Consider the following 19,242-nt stretch of genomic DNA (forward strand, 5'->3'; position numbering starts at 1 on the left):
AGAAGATACCAGTCAGGCATGCCTTAGCTTACTTTCTCTTCCCATCTTTTCTCCCTGAGTAGAATTCTTCTCATTTATCTTTTCTTCAGCATCTCAGTATGTAACAGTAACTTGAATGTTTCCTGTTAAGTCTGTTTGTCAGTTTCTCTCTTTGTTCTTTTGTTTTTGAATTAGGTTCTTCTCTTAAGATTTTTTTTCTTTACAATGTTTTGAACACTAGACCATCTGTTTTTGCTCCTTTATTTGGATAGTGGGGACATATTACCAGTTGGTCCCTTTATGGACATATTTGATATGATTAACTACCAACAAATGGTACAAAAAAGATGCATGCAAAACAGTGTCTTAGGTTAATATAGTCCCTATTCAATTTACAGGTCTTTGTTGAATATCTAGTATTAATAATGGAAACTGAAACCTGATCATGAACATAGTATTACAATTTTAACACTGTCACATGGTGTTTATAATTCATTCATCAGTTTAGTCTTTATATTATGTGTGAAGAGACATTTGGTTCTTGTAGAGGGAAAAATTGAACCGTGACTTACAATTCCCCAATCATATTAGAATGCATTTCCAAATGAATATAAGAATAAAATATACTTATTCACCTGCAGATTCTTGATTTCTCATTTAATATAATGTTTTATAGTTTAGAAGTAAACATTTAAGAAACCATTCCTTTGTCAAGTTAACTATTCATAGATGAATTCACTTCCTGAGTATTCTAGGATATATAACATATGGCCAAGGAAAAAACATGCTTGGGTCATAGGAAGAAATATATATAGTCTGAATCGTAATAATCTGTTAACAAAAACAGTAGGATCATTTGGTTAAGGCTTCCATTGGGGGGAACATACTTAAAGTGTAACCTTTAGTTGTATTTCAAGAACATTTCATGAACTCCTGCTACTTATAGAGTACCAGTGATATTTACCTGTCATATAAGAATACCTCCTTATTTTACTTTATTAACTGATAGTTTTTTTATAAAGACTATGAAAGAGCTCAGATTTGCTTCTCTTGCTTAAGTCATAAAAATAACAGGATATAATTAAACCACCAGAGCCTACGCAGATGTTCCGGATGTTTGGGCTTGGTGTGATCAGCATGATCATCCTGGGATGTCTGCCCATTTATTGCTGCTTGTTTTGCCGGAGGAGGTAGGCAAACATAAACTTTTATTTGCTGATTGCTGAGTATACTTGAATATTTCTGTGTAGACACATTTATTCATAGCTCCAAAAGCACAGGGATTATGTTTGGGTCCCTTTTGTTTAAAAGAAGGTAGCTTGGGAAAAACCTAAAAGTTGAGTTACCAAATATTTCTTCAATGCATGTTATTTTATTTTTCCATAAATTTAAGACATCCTCTTGCATAGTCTGTACATTCCCTCATCAAACAAAATCCCAATGGGAAGGAAAAATAAATCAGTGAGCTGAGGATATGTGGAGTGGACGTGGTTATTAACTGCAAATCAGAAGGATTCCCAGAAGTGTTAGTTTCCATCTAGTAGATGGTCATCTACCATTGGGTCTTAAAGCCTTGATCTTCCTTCAAGCCAATTTGTATCAGATTTCTTATTAGCATCTTGTACAAAATCTCAGTGGGCTGTTGGCATGATGCTTGTAAGTTTTTCTAAATAGCTCCCCACCTACTGGGACAGAGTGGGTGTGGAGATAGAGAGCAGGGCCAGGGCTAGGGTGGGGTGAGTGAGGCACTCACTCTCAGGTTTGTGCAAGCGCAGGGTCGGCACTAGCACAACCCTGAGAGCAAGTTCCTCCTTAAACATTTTGGTAAAGAAAAGGTGCCTGTTGAAGATTAAGCATCTTTGATGTTTTTATTCGAGTTAATAAGAAGGTGATATTTGAGTTACCAAGAAATTATTTAGATTTCACCAGAAGATTTAGACTGTACATGTTACCTTATTTTCCATAAAGATCATTAAGTCTTTTTTTTTCTTTTTTGTACCTTTTCCTTGAGTCTGATGAATTTGTCATACTCATCATTGTAGTTTCAGTTCATAGCAGAATGCCTCACATATAGTGGATGCTTAATATATTTTTGTTGAATAAATGAATAGTTGAATGAATAAAGAAATACAGTGGATGGAGTTGGCTAGCCTGGAAGGCAGTCATATAGTGATTTAAACTTTCTCATTGCTTTCATCACTTTCTCAGACCATTTTGAAGACACTATTGGGTCACAGCCTTTCAACTTTTCCAGTTTGCATGACTGTCAATTCTTTTCTCAGTTTTCACTTAGTTTCCTATAATGAGTGAGTTATCTCTATTCCTAGGCTTCTTTCTTTTCTTTCTTTTCTTTCTTTTCACAGGTGAATGGGAATAGGAGTGGAATTTTTGACCCTTCTGTCTTCCCTCCAAAGCTTGATTTCATATAAAAATAACCCATGAATAAAAAAGAAATATTATTTGCTAGAAATAGGTAGCTTAGGATTATGCCATGCAATTTAGAGTGTCTGTTATAATAGGCCTGGTGTAATAATTTCGTTATGGTCCCTCTATTATGCCTCTGCCAAGGAGTTTTATGGGGATGCTAAGGTACACTGGAGTTTTCTCTAAAATGAGTTCCAGAGGATTATCCTTTGATAAGAACATACTTTCTTCTTTTTACATAATACAAACTGCTTGAGAGACTTGAACAATGTGAATGGTATATATATAGAATGCCATAAATTTTGGTTTACTATGGTTTATTTATTTATTTACTTACTTACATACTTTACTATTTTGTGTAAGAGTGGTATGTACCTTCAGTCATCCTGAGCTGTTTGTTGCAACCTCAGAGCAGGTGTCAGTTTCAGCTTGCTGCTTAGCTGAATTTCCAGGAACAGTGGATGGTTGAGGGTGGATGGGGCACTGTCAGCTTTTCCTGGTAAGCTGATTTTAGAAGCAAGGAGAATAATTGTGTTAGAACAAAGATCCTATCCTTGATACCAAACAAGGAGTTTAAATGGAGGCCAAAGCCTGCTAAACCCTCCTTTTTGGGGGCAAGGTATCTCTTTAGAGCTATCCCCTTAGCTCACTTTCTGTTCTCCATCTCAAAGAATAAAGAGCTAGATAAACTATTACAGTAGTAAATTAGAGTAGGTAAAATAAATGATCCCATAAAAGGGAAATAGATGCAGCAGTAAAATCAATGTGTAGTGGTTTAGAAAAAGAAAAGAAAGAAGCCAAACACAGTTGTTTGTCTGAATCAGAGGGGCCCACAGCGAAATGCATATCTATAGTAACATGATCTGGGCCTCGTTGTTGGAAGAACCTTTGAGGCATTGGAAGATACTCTTTTTAAAAAAAAATTATTTATTTATTTATTATTTATTATTTATTTTTGGCTGCGTTGGGTCTTCGTTGCTGCGTACGGGCTTTCTCTCGTTGCAGTGAGCAGGGGCTACTCTGTCACAGTGCACAAGCTTCTCACTGCAGTGGTTCTCTTGTTGCGCGGAGCACGGACTCTAGGCGTGCAGGCTTCAGTAGTTGCGGCACGCGGGCTCAGTAGTTGTGGTGCACGGGCTTAGTTGCTCCGCGGCATGTGGGATCTTCCCGGACCAGGGATCGAACCCGTGTCCCCTGCATTGGCAGGCGGATTCTTAACCACTGCGCCACCAGGGAAGTCCCTGGAAGATACTCTTAAGCTCCTCTTGCTGGATCCTTTCCTATACATTAAATATACATTCCTTCAGGAAAAAGCTGTTGTAGCTCTTCTATTTTGGCCTTCAGTCATAAGCCAAACAAATGATGTTTTGACATTCCTCAACTCCTATAGTTTGGACAGTGCCTTTTATTTATAGGTAACCTAAGGAGCTAACAACTGGCAAGAGTTGGAGGGATGAAAAATGAGAAATAATATGAGTAGAGGGGAGGAATGAAAGCAGTTTACCTAAAGAGGATAATCACTTTCCAGAGACAAATGCATTTTTATTCTTTAATGCCTGATTTACACTTTCTACAGTTGACCATATTCAGTCACTGTTTGCTTGCGCTAGGTATTGTGGAGGATGCAGAAATGTCTAAGAGATAGGCTCTTTTTAGGAGTTTTAAGGAGCTTGAATCTACCTTAAAATAAATCCCAAGCATGACATATTAAGAACAATATAAGATGGAATATAATTAAGGACTAAAATGAGTGGTGGCAGTAACTTATAAAAGTTCTGAGGCATTGGGGATAAGGCTGAGTGGGAGAGGACAGAGTGGGCTCCATGGTGGAAGTGCTATTTGAGCTGAGTTTTTGAAGGTAGGACAAGATTTGGGTTAGGTGGGGATGGGGCCCTCCCACAGAATTCATTACATCCAGATGGAGTCTCCTTACTATAGATCCCTTAAATGCTTATCATTTCTAAGCAGGAGTGGCTGAACTTTGCCCCTTTAATAATCTGTAACTGAATCTGTAGTTTACTTCTACTTGACTTGAATTCAAGTGTGGTATGAACCAGGTAAACAGAAAACTCAAGCCAGCTTGAACTGGTTCACATATACAAAAGGGAGCAGAGAGCATTAGTGAAAAGCTTTCTAAGATTTTGCTACTAATAGCCTTATTAAACTTGCATATAAGATGCATTTTGAAATTCATTATGTCCTCAAGGTTATGTAAGATCTATTTTTATTCTCATTAATAGGGATCAGAAGCCTCATTAGGTTTAAGTGTCACTGGTAGGCTTAAGACTTACATAGAGATGAAGGAACAAACAGGTGGATTGGGACAAAAGGAAGCAGGGGAGGAGGCTCTAGGGCGAGAGAGGAGAAGGGGGGTGACTGAATTTTTCCTGTTACAGTAATACAGTGCCAATAACAGTAATTTCAAGTGCAAAATTCAGCTTCTAATCTTTATCTGTTTTTATATAAAGTTTAATCTGTATGTATATGCCAGTTAAACATCTGTGTATTATATAGTGATATGATACTTGAGTGTGTACATAGCTTTAGTAAGGTGGAAGATTCAAACATTGTAATACCATGCCTAGTAAAATCAGATGAAGTGTATTTTCAATGTTCTTTTTCTTCCTGTCATATTGAATTTGTAAGTTCGAATTAAGAAAAATTCAGAACTCAGTCTGAAAATGACAAGACTACGTTTTCTTTCAACTAATAAAAAAGCCATGTTTTTTTAAGATTGTAGATCATCTGATACACAGATGATGTAAATAGCACATCCCCCATACACTTTCAATGTTGCTGCTTGCCAGATGGCTGTTACTGAAAATTTCTACATTTAGACAAATCCTGCTGAGTGATTCTCTGTATTATAATGTGGTTTTCATTATGTAGATAATCTTAATACCACTTACTCTCATAGAATGGGAGGTAAAGAATTGGGAATAAATGTGTCAAAAATTGCCTAAAAATCATCACCCATTGAATTTTAAAAATAGGCATTTACATTTTCAAATCCCTATGTTTGTGTGTCTCATTATACTGTACAATATAATTAGTAATGTTATTTTGAAAAGGATTATGCAGTAATTAGCCAACTGCTGAAAGGTTTGAAGTTCCTAGGATTATATACATATGAATTCAAAGAAAGGAAATAAAGTCTATAAATTTTGAAAGTATGGCTGGGCTGTAAGAACTTTGACAAAATATGATCAGATGAGAATGTGAGCAAACTGGAACCCTTCTCTAACATGAGTCACTATAGATTTGAAATTCACATAAAGCCAGTTCTTCTTGGACCCTGTTCAAGGTAATTTAGTTATTGAAATAGTAAGAGAACCTCATTATATGCGGATTATATGTCTGAGGTATTCCTATTGCAGGGACTCCAAGGGCAGCATTTTAGAGAATTCTGGGATATTAGGTACTATTAAAAAGAAGAGTTTGTTGCCAAGTAACTAATAACCTCATTGCAAAATGCAGTGGCCTTTTCTCAGTTTCCATCCAACTTGACCTTTTTGTCACAAGTACACTGTTGACTGCTCCCTTTTTGAAACTTTCCTTCCTTGGATTTCATTGTTCTCCTTACCATTCTGATCCATCTCAATTTGCTTCTCTTTGTTTTCCCAACTGTGGTTGTCTCCCAAAGCCTTATTCTCATCTATCAGAGAATATTACAAGTATGTAGTAGAAAGAATATTTTAAAAGATCTGTGTTCTACTTCTGCCTTCACTACCAGTTTTATAGTGAGCTTAACTTTTTTTGGTATTGATTTTCTCATAAAGTTAGAGTAGAGAATTGAGTTAGAAAATTTCTGAAGTCCTTTCTGAACATAATGTTCTGGGCTTCTCTGGATAAATGACTCTTAAACATACATCCTGAAATCCTCACCTCTATCTGTTTTATATTTCCAACTGCCTTTATGAATTAGGTGTTCTGTTAGTGCAGAATGCACTTCCTGCAGCACTGCAAAACTGAACTTCTTTTTCTCCCAGATCATCTCCCCTTGACACCTGTTCATTTCTGTCAGTGATTTCTTTAGTCTCCCAGGCTAGAAACCTTGGAATCATCTGTGACTATTTACTTTCCTTTATCCTTAATATGTAATTCTATTCTTTTAGGCTCCCTGTCATTTTTTTGGTTTCCTTTGGGATGAGTCTGGGATTTACCTCTTCTCATATTTCATAGTCGCAGCTTAGTCCAGGCCTTTTATGTTGTCAACTGCTGTCCTAAGTAAGTGGTTTCAAGAGAGGAGCAAAAGGGGAGCAAAATATATTAGTCTTCCAGGGCTGCCATAACAAAATACCACAGTCCAGTTGGCTTAAACAATAAACATTTATTTTCTCACAGTTCTGCTGGCTAGAAGTCTATGATCAAGATGCCAGCTGATTTGGTTTCTGGTAAGGGCTCTCCTCCTGGCTTGCAGATGGCCACCTTCTCTGTGTGTGCTCACATGGCCTTTCCATGATGCCTGTGAGAGGGGGTAGAGAGAGAAAGAGCAAGCTCTCTGGTTTTTACTAAAAAGAATTTTAAAATTAGTTTTTATAATGACATTAATTTTACTGATCAAGGCCCCACCCTTATGACCTCATTTAACCTTAATTACCCCCTAGAGGTACCATCTTCAATGCAACCATACTGGGAGCTAGGGCTTCAAGACGAATTTTAGGGACACAAACATTCAGTCCATAACACAAGACTAGCTAGCATCCAAATGCAAAGGCAGAATTGGGAACTGAGGAGAGCATTGAGATGATATGTCCAATACAAAGAATTTATACAAGAGACACAGTAACTGGGATGGGGCTGCAGGTGGCTTTTGGAAGATGGCTAGGCTTTAGGTCCTGGAGAAGTTTCCTGGCACTTCAATAGGAGTGTGTGGCTGTGCCGTTAGGAAGGAGGGAGTGAGTAAGGATGCTTGCCAAGCTAATTTGGACATATACGTGGACCCCTAGTCTACTCTCCTTCTAATCCATCCTGTTATATCCTGCCAGGCTTACCTTCCTAAAATAGCATTATTTCATTTCATTATATCATTCAAGAACTTCTAGTGCATTCAAGAATATCTGGATTCCAGGCCTTCTGTTAGGTGTTGTGAAGGGCAAAGTGGTGAATCAGATCATGCTCTGTGCTTTCAAGGGACACATAGTCTAATAAAGGGTATATACAAGTATCCAAGATAGAAAGTCACACTCAAAAGGTACAGATAAAAACAATGAGCGTGTTTGACCTTTTCCAGTTTATGTGAAGTTTTCACATACATTGTCTTGTGTGACCTTCAAGACAGAGAGGTGCAGGGAGGTTTGGCTTCTTGCCCAAGATTACGTAGTGATAGAGCAAGGATTCCAATCTGTCTTCCGACTTCTCGCTCTTTTTACTATAGGAAATAGGAATAAAATTAGATAAAAACATCAGCATCTTGTTGCTTCAAGTCCACTCAAAGGGCTGTGGCTTTCATCTATATTGAACTCATTCTGTAACTCCAGTAATATTTCTTATAATACTCCATGTATCTTTTGCTCCAGCCAGGGAACTCTCTTTACTTTTCTTGGCATACCCCAGGCTTTAGTCTTGCCTCTGTTCTTTTGCCCATGTTCTTCCTAGATCTTAGGATTGTTCTTCTTCATCCTCTTCACTTGTTTGAATTCTTTCTTACCTTCAAATTGCAGCTGCCCCAACTCTTCCATGAAGTGTCCTGCAACTGCTCCAGATTCCAGTGTTTTGTCTTGTCTTAAAACCTCTTTCTGTGCTGGTATTCTTATCCACATAATCTAACATGTAATTATCCTTTGTTTCCTATTGTTTGTTTTCTTTTTCTAGCTGAATTGTAACCTCTGTGAGGACACTGGGACCAAGCTTCATACTTCTTTGAGTCTAGAACTGGGGATACCCAAATGGGGTTTCTGCACAGGTATCATCATCATCCCTTTGGAACATGTAAGAAACGCATGTTCTCAGGCCCCGCCCCAGACCTACTGAATCAGAAACTCTGGGTTTAAAGTCCAGCAATTTGTGTTTTAACAAGCCCAACAAGTGATTCTCATGTACACTCCGGTTTGAGAACCACTGATCTCTAGACCATGTGGTAAGCAAATCAGTAAATAATTATTGGAATAATCTAGTTAGTCATTTCTGTGGATTTTATGACTATTTTGTGATATTGCAAATAATAAGTTAAGCTTATAAGCTTTCCTAGCTATAAAAGTGATGTTATGTTCTTTAACTATCTTAAATAATTTATATTTATATTAATGAATTATAGTTTATTAAGAAACATGGAAAAATCAACCCACTAGATCAGTGTTTCTCAAACTGTGGACTGTAGATGGCTTCTATGGAAGTAACCTTAGGAATATTTAATAATACACATTGCTGGGCTTTACCCAAGAGATTCCGATTTTGTAAGTCTGAGGTTTGGTCCTGAAATTTATATTTTTAAAGCACCCCAAATGAATCTGGTACACAGCCCATTTGGAATTGCACTAGATTCACCAGTTCAACCGTTTATTCATTCATTCTTTCTGCATATCTTTATTGAGCTCCTACTTGGTTTAGGCACTTGCTAGGTGTTGTGTTCTCCATCTGATCATCTTCCTGGATAGCCTCGCTGTCCATGTTATGAGCCATCTAAGCCCATAGCCTTAGACTTCCCTGATGTACTCAATTCTGAGGACTCTTGCCTGCACTCTGCATTGGCCACCCATTTTTGTGCCCATATCCTGAACCTTGTCATTCATCAAAAATTGAACCTATGAGTCTCTGAAATCTTAAACTTCAAAATCCTACTCTTTGACCATGGAGCAGGGGAGTGCCTTGTTTTCTAGGTTTTTCCTTTCTTTACTTTTGCTACCCCTGTTTTCATTGAGACCTTCAGACTCTTTAACACTCTCTTTTCCCCTGGTCTTCTACCTTTTTGACATCATCTGATTTCTTTATATACCCTGGATCCTATTGCCTGTTACATTAATACAGTCTTTCCAGCTCCTTTGCTTCATTGAAATTGAATCCACACCACTTCTCTGCTTCTACATCTAGGCTTCTGGGAATTCCTAGAGGAAAAAAAAAGCCTCACAACTGTATAGATATGTATCACTAGAAATTCCCAGTGGGCCTACTTAGTGTTTCCAGCCACACTATTCTACTTGATGCTTACAAACAACTTGCTGCCTTGCCACTCTGAGCTTTTCACACAGTGTACCTACCCACTGATAGAAATGCTCTCATATATCTCCCCATCTCCACTCTTCTTTATCTGGCTCACTCCACCCAGAATGCAGGCCTCATATTAGATGTCACCTCCTCTAGGAAGCTTACCCCAAACCTACTGCCCAGATCGGGTCAGGCTTCTTCCTGTTTGTCTTCTACCAACCTCTGCTTACCTCTACTTGGATTATCTCGATGTGACATAATTATCAGCCTATATATCTGCCTTCCCTTCTAAGTTTTAAGCTCCTTTGAGGGCAGGTCCCATGTCTTACTCATCTTTATGTCTCGCTATTTAGAATAGCGTTAATTTCATAAATGAGCAGATGTGTCAGTGAGTGAATGAGTATTGGATAAGTTGATCTGTATATTTCAAGTGTGAGTATGCTGGTGACAATATATGACATTTTATATGAAAAGAAGAAAATCACCTCTAGGACACTGAACAAATAATCTCACCCTTACTTTCCCCCTTGAGCATTCTCATTAGATATTGGGTAGAAAATGTAACTTTGGATCTCAGTAATGTTAGAAGGTTGAACCTAATATTAAGTCCTCTGCAACCTAAACCAGTGCAGTGAGTTTTAAAATAATAAGGCTGTGTTGCATTTTTCTTTGTTAATTAAGGGGAAATGTACATTAAATTTAAAATAAAACCTGTGGGTAAAGAAAACATAGTCATTTTAATTATGTGAAGTAAGATATATTGAAGTCACAGCATTGGAAAAAAGTATAAGTCCCTAATTTCTTATCTAAAATTCTGAAATTCAAGAAGTTCTGCAAACCTAAAACTTTTTTCCTAACTCATTTGGCAGCAAAACCTGATCTGACCTGACCTGAGACACTTTCTAGTCATTATTTAATGCTTAGAGTGAATATTCATATATTTTGTTGTAGAAATATTACTGTTTGATCATGAGATGCTGCCCCAGACCCCATGAGAGTGTCATGTAATATGCAGTATATCATGTCATATTACCTTTCTAAAATCCAAAATATTCTGCATTCTGAAACACATGTAGCCCCAGGGGACTGAGAACTATGCAGTTGTTTCAGGTTTTTTTTGTTTTTGTTTTTGAGACTGCAGTTAACAGCACTGCAATGTAAATAGACCATAGGTAAATCATATAAATGTATTTTTGGCCTTCACCCACTGTTTCATTTATGCCTGGAGACTTTTTATGATCAATTGAGAAAAAGGTGTTTATTTGCTCTATATCTGCCTTAGCTAATGGAGCTCAGTGACAACCCAGTAATGTAGTTTTAGGGGAGAAAAGTGAGTATTACCTTCAGAGTCATCATGTCAAAGTCAGGATTTTCTATCTTTGGGCCCCACATGCACAGAACCCGCTGCTCTGTATAGCTAAGTAGCACTGTCAGGGCCAGGTATCCTCTTCTGTACGCTATCTAGCATTGAGCTGAGGATAGGAATATGTATCTGTCATTACCTCTTCATAATCTTATATGCAAATCTTTCTCTCTTTCTTTCTCTTTTGGGTTTCCATTCCATACAGGAATGCTTTGGGCATTCCTGTTTCTTTTCCTTGGATTGTTTTTAGGTATTTAGAAAGTGAAAGCTCTGTAAACATAAATATCAACTAACATTTCCTGAGTCCTCACTGGGTTACCAGGCTCTGTGGGATATATGAAGTTACAAGGTAAAGCTCTAGCCTGAAGTTATTTCCAAGCTCTGAGGGGAAAAATAAGACAACAATAGACAAAATAGACTACAATAGCGTAGTGGGTAAGAGATTGTGCGGGTAAGAGATTGTGCTTTAGATTTAAGCAGGTCTGGATTTGAATCCTGCCTCCAGTACTGAGTAGTCTGGTGACCTTGGGCAAATTACCTTCCTTCTCAGTGCCTCAATTTCCCTGTATGAAAAATGGAAATGATAGAAATAGTACCTGCCTCATTAACTAAATAAGATCATGCACATGAAGTACTTATACACAGGCCTTGGCATGCAGGAATTCTATCATACCTGCCGTTATTAGTCATTATTTGCTAATGCTGCAGTGTCGTCTAATAGAAAACGTCTGTACTTGAGTCAGACAGACATAGGTTCAAATACTAGTAACACCTCCATTTACTAGCTATGTATGACCTTGGATGAGTTATCTTACCTCTTTAAGTCCCAGTTTAATCATTTGCACCTTATAGGGCTGTCGTGAGGATTAAGTAAGATAAAATATGTAAAGCACCTGGCCAAGTTCTTGGCCTGTGAGAGGCTCTCAAGTACCCACCTCCATCCACTGTCCACACAAATGCAAGGAAGAACAGGATTGAATACCCAATGATAGCAATAATGAGTGTGAGTGCGAAATTGTAAAACTGTAGATGATCATGTAATGTGAACTATTACTATTTAGTTTTGAAGTTCATAAGAGAGAGGGATCCCTATAGGCTAAGAGTGAAAGAGAAGGCTATCTAGACAAATAATATATAAGCTGGATCTTGAAGGGTGGGTAACATTGATGTCAGCAGAGGGAAGTAGGACGGCATTCCTGTTGCAGAGGATCCAATGATCAAAATAATGCTATATAGAATAATAATTATGGTTACAATGATAAATGTGATTGAGCCAAGTGTAATACTTTCTATCAGAGTTATTAAATCTGGAATTAAACAGTTAGGTGGGAATGTGTAAAGAGTTATGTGAGCAAATAGCCTTTTCCTTATAACCCACCATTGTTATTGTTCTGTCACTGTTGAGAAGTAAGGTTTCACTTTGAACTTTTAATATTGCAGCACATGGGCCAATCCTTTACGAAGGAAAGTCAACAGAATTTTAAAGGGTTTGAAGAACCGAAGAAGGAAACTAAAGAGGAATGCTGAAACGTTAGGGAAAGCAACGGATGAGGAAGGATTAGGTGATGAAAAGGCGCAGGAGACCAAAGGTAATGACAATAGGATATAAAGTTGAAGTATTTAATATTTGATTCTTGTTATCATCATCTTGGTTCAATTGATGCCTATTTTTTTTATCCCACAAATGTTTGGACCACAGGAGTATCAGCTTCTGAAACAAATATTATCACTAGGGATACTTGGATGGGAGGAAGGTGGACAAGAAATGTGCTAGGTTGTTTGGGTGCCGTATTATTTGGTATACATAGTTCAGCCCTTCAGGGAAACAAAGAAATGGAATCTGCCTGCCCTGACTCTGAAGCTCCATGATAGACACCCTTGCTAAATAATAGTGACCATGGTCCTCCATGTGTGTTGACCACATGGCATATCCGGGGGAAGGAGCATAGCCTCAGGAGTCTGACAAACCTGAGATCAAATCCTGGATCCTAGGTGTAGTTTCAGCTACCTGCTCCCCAAACGTACACAATCCAGTATTAGAAGAGGTTCAGAGAGGGGATCCCAGAATCACACACCAGGGGACTACCTGGGCCTCGTTTCACTTGCACAGACTTACAGATCCCCTAGCCTTGGCCTGGGTCTCCTCCTCCCAAAGTAACTACCAAGGGCCCAGTAACAATAAAATGGTTTGTGAGAAAAGAAGTCTACTTCAAGGAATAGGGTACTAGATTGGGAGTCAGGAGACTCAGGCCATTAAGTAGTGGCATTTCCATGGGCAAGTAACTTAGCCTTGATACCATCAGCTGAGAGTGTGTGTGTGTGTATGTGTGTGTGTGTGTGTGTGTGTGTAGCTTAAGCATATGTGAAAATGCTTTGAAAATTGCAGTACATTACTCAAATTTAAGGTGTTGATTTCTAGCCTCAGTTATGGAGAAGGAGAGGAGTGGAATAACAGACCATTAAACCGAGCGTCAGGAGACTCTGGCTTTAGTCCCAGTTCTCCTGTTATTTACGGTGGGAGTTTGGGCAAGTCCCTTAACTTTCCTGGGCTCAGTTCATGAAGCTGCAAAATGGAGATTTGGACTAGATGAATAGGAAAAGTGACTTATCTCAGAGGAAACAAAAGAAAATCCTTATACAAGGTATTATATATGTGTATGTAATTGATGTATTATTTATATAAGGTAATACATAAGTATATATAATAATAATACATGTATATTATTACACATACCTATGTATTACTTTGTATAACTTTAATGCAGTACACGCATGCACATATATTGGGGGTTGGCCAAAAAGTGCCTTCGGTTTTTAAGTAAAAGACGCATTTTTCATTTTCACCAAGAACTTTATTGAACAACGTATTCACCCTTTTGTTCCACTACCTTCTGCCATTTTTCAGGCAACTTCATAATTCCATCTTCCCAAAACTTTTTATCTTTTTGAGCAAAGAAAAGTTATTTTTATTTTAAGGAAAAAAAGTTTCCACTAAGAAATAATAAACCAGTAAGTTTATGGAAAAGTTAACATAACAGTAGCACCCTGTCCCTACCCTGGTGACAACTTCAGGTGTGTTACACAGCTTAAAACATCCTGAACATGCTTCTTTTTTAACCTAAAACCTCTGAGTGATCTTCAGAAAAGGTCTCAGAATAGCTGCTTTTCTTGTTTTTTTGGTAGGTATAGCTATGTGGACTTGTAAACTTATGCAGCTTTATCTATAATATGAGAGCATGAATCTGTGGACTACTTCCTAAAATTAGGACTCTTTCCTTCCGCCTTTTAAAACACATTCCAGCACTCCTAAAGAGCTGGGAGGATTAGCTCAGCATACCCCTCTACGAGTATCTCCCCCACCAGTGTATTTTCAAGACTCCTCTTTTCTTGGACAGTTGTACCCCCCAACCCGCCCCGCCCAAGTATAACCTGACACTCAAAATTCTGCTACTCGGCTACTCTCATTCTGACAGTTGGAGTGTCACTGTAGCACTCTATTAGCTCCTGAAGCTCATAGGTCACTAGGTGCCTTTTACAGTCCTCCATAGAATTGAAATTTTTTCCATTAAGAGAATTTTGTAAAGACCGAAATGAATGGAAATCCAAAGGTGCAATGTCTGGTGAATATGGTGGATAAATCAGAACTTCCCAGCCAAGCTGTAACAGTTTTTGCCTCGTCATCAAAGAAACATGCGGTCTTGGCGTTATCCTGATGGAAGATTATGCGTTTTCTGTTGACTAATTCCAGACCCTTTTTGTCAAGTGCTGCTTTCAGTTGGTCTAATTGGGAGCAGTACTTGTTGGAATTAATCGTTTGGTTTTCCGGAAGGAGCTCATAATAGAGGACTCCCTTCCAATCCCACCATATACACAACATCACCTTCTTTGGATGAAGACCGGCCTTTGGTGTGGTTGGTGTTTGTTCATTTCACTTGCCCCACGATCTCTTCCATTCCACATTATTGTGCAGTATCCACATTTCATCACCTGTCACAACTTGTTTTAAAAACTGGAACGTTTTTGTTATGTTTAAGTAGAGAATCACATGTGGAAATACGGTCAAGAAGGTTTTTTTCTGCTTAACTTATGTGGAACCCAAACATCAAAGCGATTCACATAACCAAGCTGGTACAAATGATTTTCAACACTTGATTTGGATATGTTGAGTATGTCGGCTATCTCCCACGTGGTATAATGTTGATTGTTCTCAATTAATGTCTCGATTTGATCGCTGTCAACTTCAACTGGTCTACCCTACCGTGGAGCATCGTCCAGCAAGAAATCTCCAGCACGAAACTTCGCAGACCACTTTTGACACGTTCCATCAGTCACAGTACCTTCTCCATACACTGCACAAATCTTTTTTTTTTTTTGCGTTTCAGTTGCTTTTTTACCTTTCTTGAAATAATAAAGCATAATATGCAGGAAATGTTGCTTTTTTTTCTTCCATCTTCAGTATTAAAATGGCTACACAAAAATTCATCAGTTTTGATAAGTTTTTTTAAAATGCATGCTGATATGACAGCTGTCACAATCTAACAAAATGGTTTCGAATGAAGTTAAACACAACTAAGCGCTACTAGAGCCATCTTATGGAAAAAAACGAACAAAACTTTTGGCCAACCCAATATATGCACACACATGCATGTATGCACACATATGACATTATAACTAGACTAATGAAACTTGATTTCTGTGGGTCATTCTCTGAGGCATGGAAGTTAACTTTGTTATTCAGAAAATGTCATTGTAATGGTATTTGCTATAGTGTATTTTGTCTGTATGCCTCACTGTAATAAGATGATACATTGGCAAACTGAAAATAACTAAGTTGATCATAGCATTCAATATATAGAATTTGGGAACTTTGTCGCAGTCAGTTCCTTCTGTAACAAAGTGTGATGTGTGTATACTAGTTTTCAAGTTGTTTAACTCTACTTTACTTTTCTCCTGTAGCATTATTTTCCCATTGAGAAGGACACGTCTTTCAGAGCAGAAGAGACTGTCCTAGTCATCCAAACCTGATGGAGTGTTTTAGAAGGATAAAAATTAGTTCTTATTTTTGTTCTGTTTATTTCTAAATATAAAATAAAGATTAATTCAGTTTTTATGCATCAAACCAGAATCCGAATTCTTATTAAAAATAGCTTACAGGGGAGATTAACCAAGATGGCGGAGTAGAAGGATGTGCTCTCACTCCCTCTTGCGAGAACACCAGAATCACAACTAGCTGCTGGACAGTCATCGACAGGAAGACACTGGAACTCACCAAAAAAGATACCCCACATCCAAAGACAAAGGAGAAGCCACAGTGAGACAGTAGGAGGGGCGCAATCAGAGTAAAATCAAAGCCCATAACTGGTGGGTGGGTGACTCACAGACTGGCGAACACTTATACCACAGAAGTCCACCCACTGGAGTGAAGGTTCTGAGCCCCACGTCAGGCTTCCCAACCTGGGGGTCCGGCAACGGGAAGAGGAATTCATAGAGAATCAGACTTTGAAGCCAAGTGGGAATTGATTGCAGGACTTCGACAGGACTGTGGGAAACAGAGACCCCACTCTTGGAGGGTGCACACAAAATAGTGTGCGCATCGGGACCCAGGGGAAGGAGCAGTGACCCCGGGGGAGACTGAACCAGACCTACCTGCTAGTGTTGGAAGGTCTCCTGCAGAGGCGGGGGGTGGCTCTGTTTCACCGTGGGGACAAGGACACTGGCAGCAGAGGTTCTGGGAAGTACTCCTGGGCGTGAGCCCTCCCAGAGTCTGTCATTAGCCCCACCAAAGAGCCCAGGTAGGCTCCAGTGTTGGGTTGCCTCAGGCAAAACAACCAACAGGGAGGGAACCCAGCCCCACCCATCAACAGTCAAATGGATTAAAGTTTTACTGAGCTCTGACCACCACAGCAACAGTCAGCTCTACCCACCACCAGAGCCTCCCATCAAGTCTCTTAGTAGCCTCAACCACCAGAGGGCAGACAGCAGAAGAAAGAAAAACTACAATCCTGCAGCCTGTGGAACAAAAACCACATTCACAGAAACATAGGCAAGATGAAAAGGCAGAGGGCTATATACTAGATGAAGGAACAAGATAAAACCCCAGAAAAACAACTAAATGAAGTGGAGATAGGCAACCTTCCAGAAAAAGAATTCAGAATAATGATAGTGAAGATGATCCAGGACCTCAGAATAAGAATGGAGGCAAAGATCGAGAAGATGCAAGAAATGTTTAACAAAGACCTAGAAGAATTAAAGAACAAACAAACAGAGATGAACAATACAATAACTGAAATGAAAACTACACTAGAAGGAATCAATAGCAGAATAACTGAGGCAGAAGAACGGATAAGTGACCTGGAAGACAGAATGGTGGAATTCACTGCTGCGGAACAGACTAAAGAAAAAAGAATGAAAAGAAATGAAGACAGCCTAAGAGACCTCTGGGACAACATTAAACGCAACAACATTCGCATTATAGGGGTCCCAGAAGGAGAAGAGAGAGAGAAAGGACCAGAGAAAATATTTGAAGAGATTATAGTCGAAAACTTCCCTAACATGGGAAAGGAAATAGCCACCCAAGTCCAGGAAGCGCAGAGAGCCCCATACAGGATAAACCCAAGGAGAAACAGGCCGAGACACATAGTAATCAAATTGGCAAAAATTAAAGACAAAGAAAAATTATTGAAAGCAGCAAGGGAAAAACAACAAATAACATACAAGGGAACTCCCGTAAGGTTAACAGCTGATTTCTCAGCAGAAACTCTACAAGCCAGAAGGGAGTGGCATGATATACTTAAAGTGATGAAAGGGAAGAACCTACAACCAAGATTACTCTACCCAGCAAGGATCTCATTTAGATTTGATGGAGAAATCAAAAGCTTTACAGACAAGCAAAAGCTAAGCGAATTCAGCACCACCAAACCAGTTCTACAACAAATGCTAAAGGAACTTCTCTAAGTGGGGAACACAAGAGAAGAAAAGGACCTACAAAAACAAACCCAAAACAATTAAGAATATGGTCATAGGAACATACATATCGATAATTACCTTAAACGTGAATGGATTAAATGCTCCAACCAAAAGACACAGGCTTGCTGAATGGATACAAAAACAAGACCCATATATATGCTGTCTACAAGAGACCCACTTCAGACCTAGGGACACATACAGACTGAAAGTGAGGGGATGGAAAAAGATATTCCATGCAAATGGAAATCAAAAGAAAGCTGGAGTAGCTATACTCATATCAGATAAAATAGACTTTAAAATAAAGAATGTTACAAGAGACAAGGAAGGACACTACATAAGGATCAAGGGATCAATCCAAGAAGAAGATATAACAATTATAAATATATATGCACCCAACATAGGAGCACCTCAATACATAAGGCAACTGCTAACAGCTATAAAAGAGGAAATCGACAGTAACACAATAATAGTGGGGGACTTTAACACCTCACTTACACCAATGGACAGATCATCCAAAATGAAAATAAATAAGGAAACAGAAGCTTTAAATGACACAATAGACCAGATAGATTTGATTGATATTTATAGGACATTCCATCCAAAAACAGCAGATTACACTTTCTTCTCAAGTGCGCACGGAACATTTTCCAGGATAGATCACATCTTGGGTCACAAATCAAGCCTCAGTAAATTTAAGAAAATTGAAATCATACCAAGCATCTTTTCTGACCACAACGCTATGAGATTAGAAATGAATTACAGGGAAAAAAACGTGAAAAGCACAAACACATGGAGGCTAAACAATACGTTACTAAATAACCAAGAGATCACTGAAGAAATCAAAGAGGAAATCAAAAAATACCTAGAGACAAATGACAACGAAAACACGATGATCCAAAACCTATGGGATGCAGCAAAAGCAGTTCTAAGAGGGAAGTTTATAGCTATACAAGCCTACCTAAAGAAACAAGAAAAATCTCAAGTAAGCAATCTAACCTTACACCTAAAGGAACTAGAGAAAGAAGAACAAACAAAACCCAAAGTTAGCAGAAGGAAAGAAATCATAAAGATCAGAGCGGAAATAAATGAAATAGAAACAAAGAAAACAATAGCAAAGATCAATAAAACTAAAAGCTGGTTCCTTGAGAAGATAAACAAAATTGATAAGCCATTAGCCAGACTCATCAAGAAAAAGAGGGAGAGGACTCAAATCAATAAAATTAGAAATGAAAAAGGAGACGTTACAACAGACACCGCAGAAATACAAAGCATCCTAAGAGACTACTACAAGCAACTCTATGCCAATAAAATGGACAACCTGGAAGAAGTGGACAAATTCTTAGAAAGGTATAACCTTCCAAGACTGA

The 19,242-nt window shown here is 38.5% G+C and overlaps 1 protein-coding gene across 1 annotated transcript in view; it reads left to right on the forward strand.

Moving 5' to 3' along the window:
• The window catches only part of FMR1NB (FMR1 neighbor), a gene marked incomplete at its 5' end in the record, with an annotated part of 35,392 nt that extends 17,486 nt beyond the window's left edge, over positions 1–17,906 (forward strand). The window contains one exon of the mRNA XM_082446761.1: positions 1,073–17,906. Coding sequence (XP_082302887.1) covers positions 1,073–1,173 — 101 coding nt within the window. The 3' untranslated portion in view covers positions 1,174–17,906. The remainder of the gene's footprint in view (positions 1–1,072) is intronic.
• Between the last annotated feature and the right edge of the window lie 1,336 nt (positions 17,907–19,242).

Source organism: Balaenoptera physalus, assembly GCF_965194825.1.
Source record: "Balaenoptera physalus genome assembly, chromosome: X".
In the NCBI taxonomy this organism is placed as follows: Eukaryota; Metazoa; Chordata; class Mammalia; order Artiodactyla; family Balaenopteridae; genus Balaenoptera; species Balaenoptera physalus.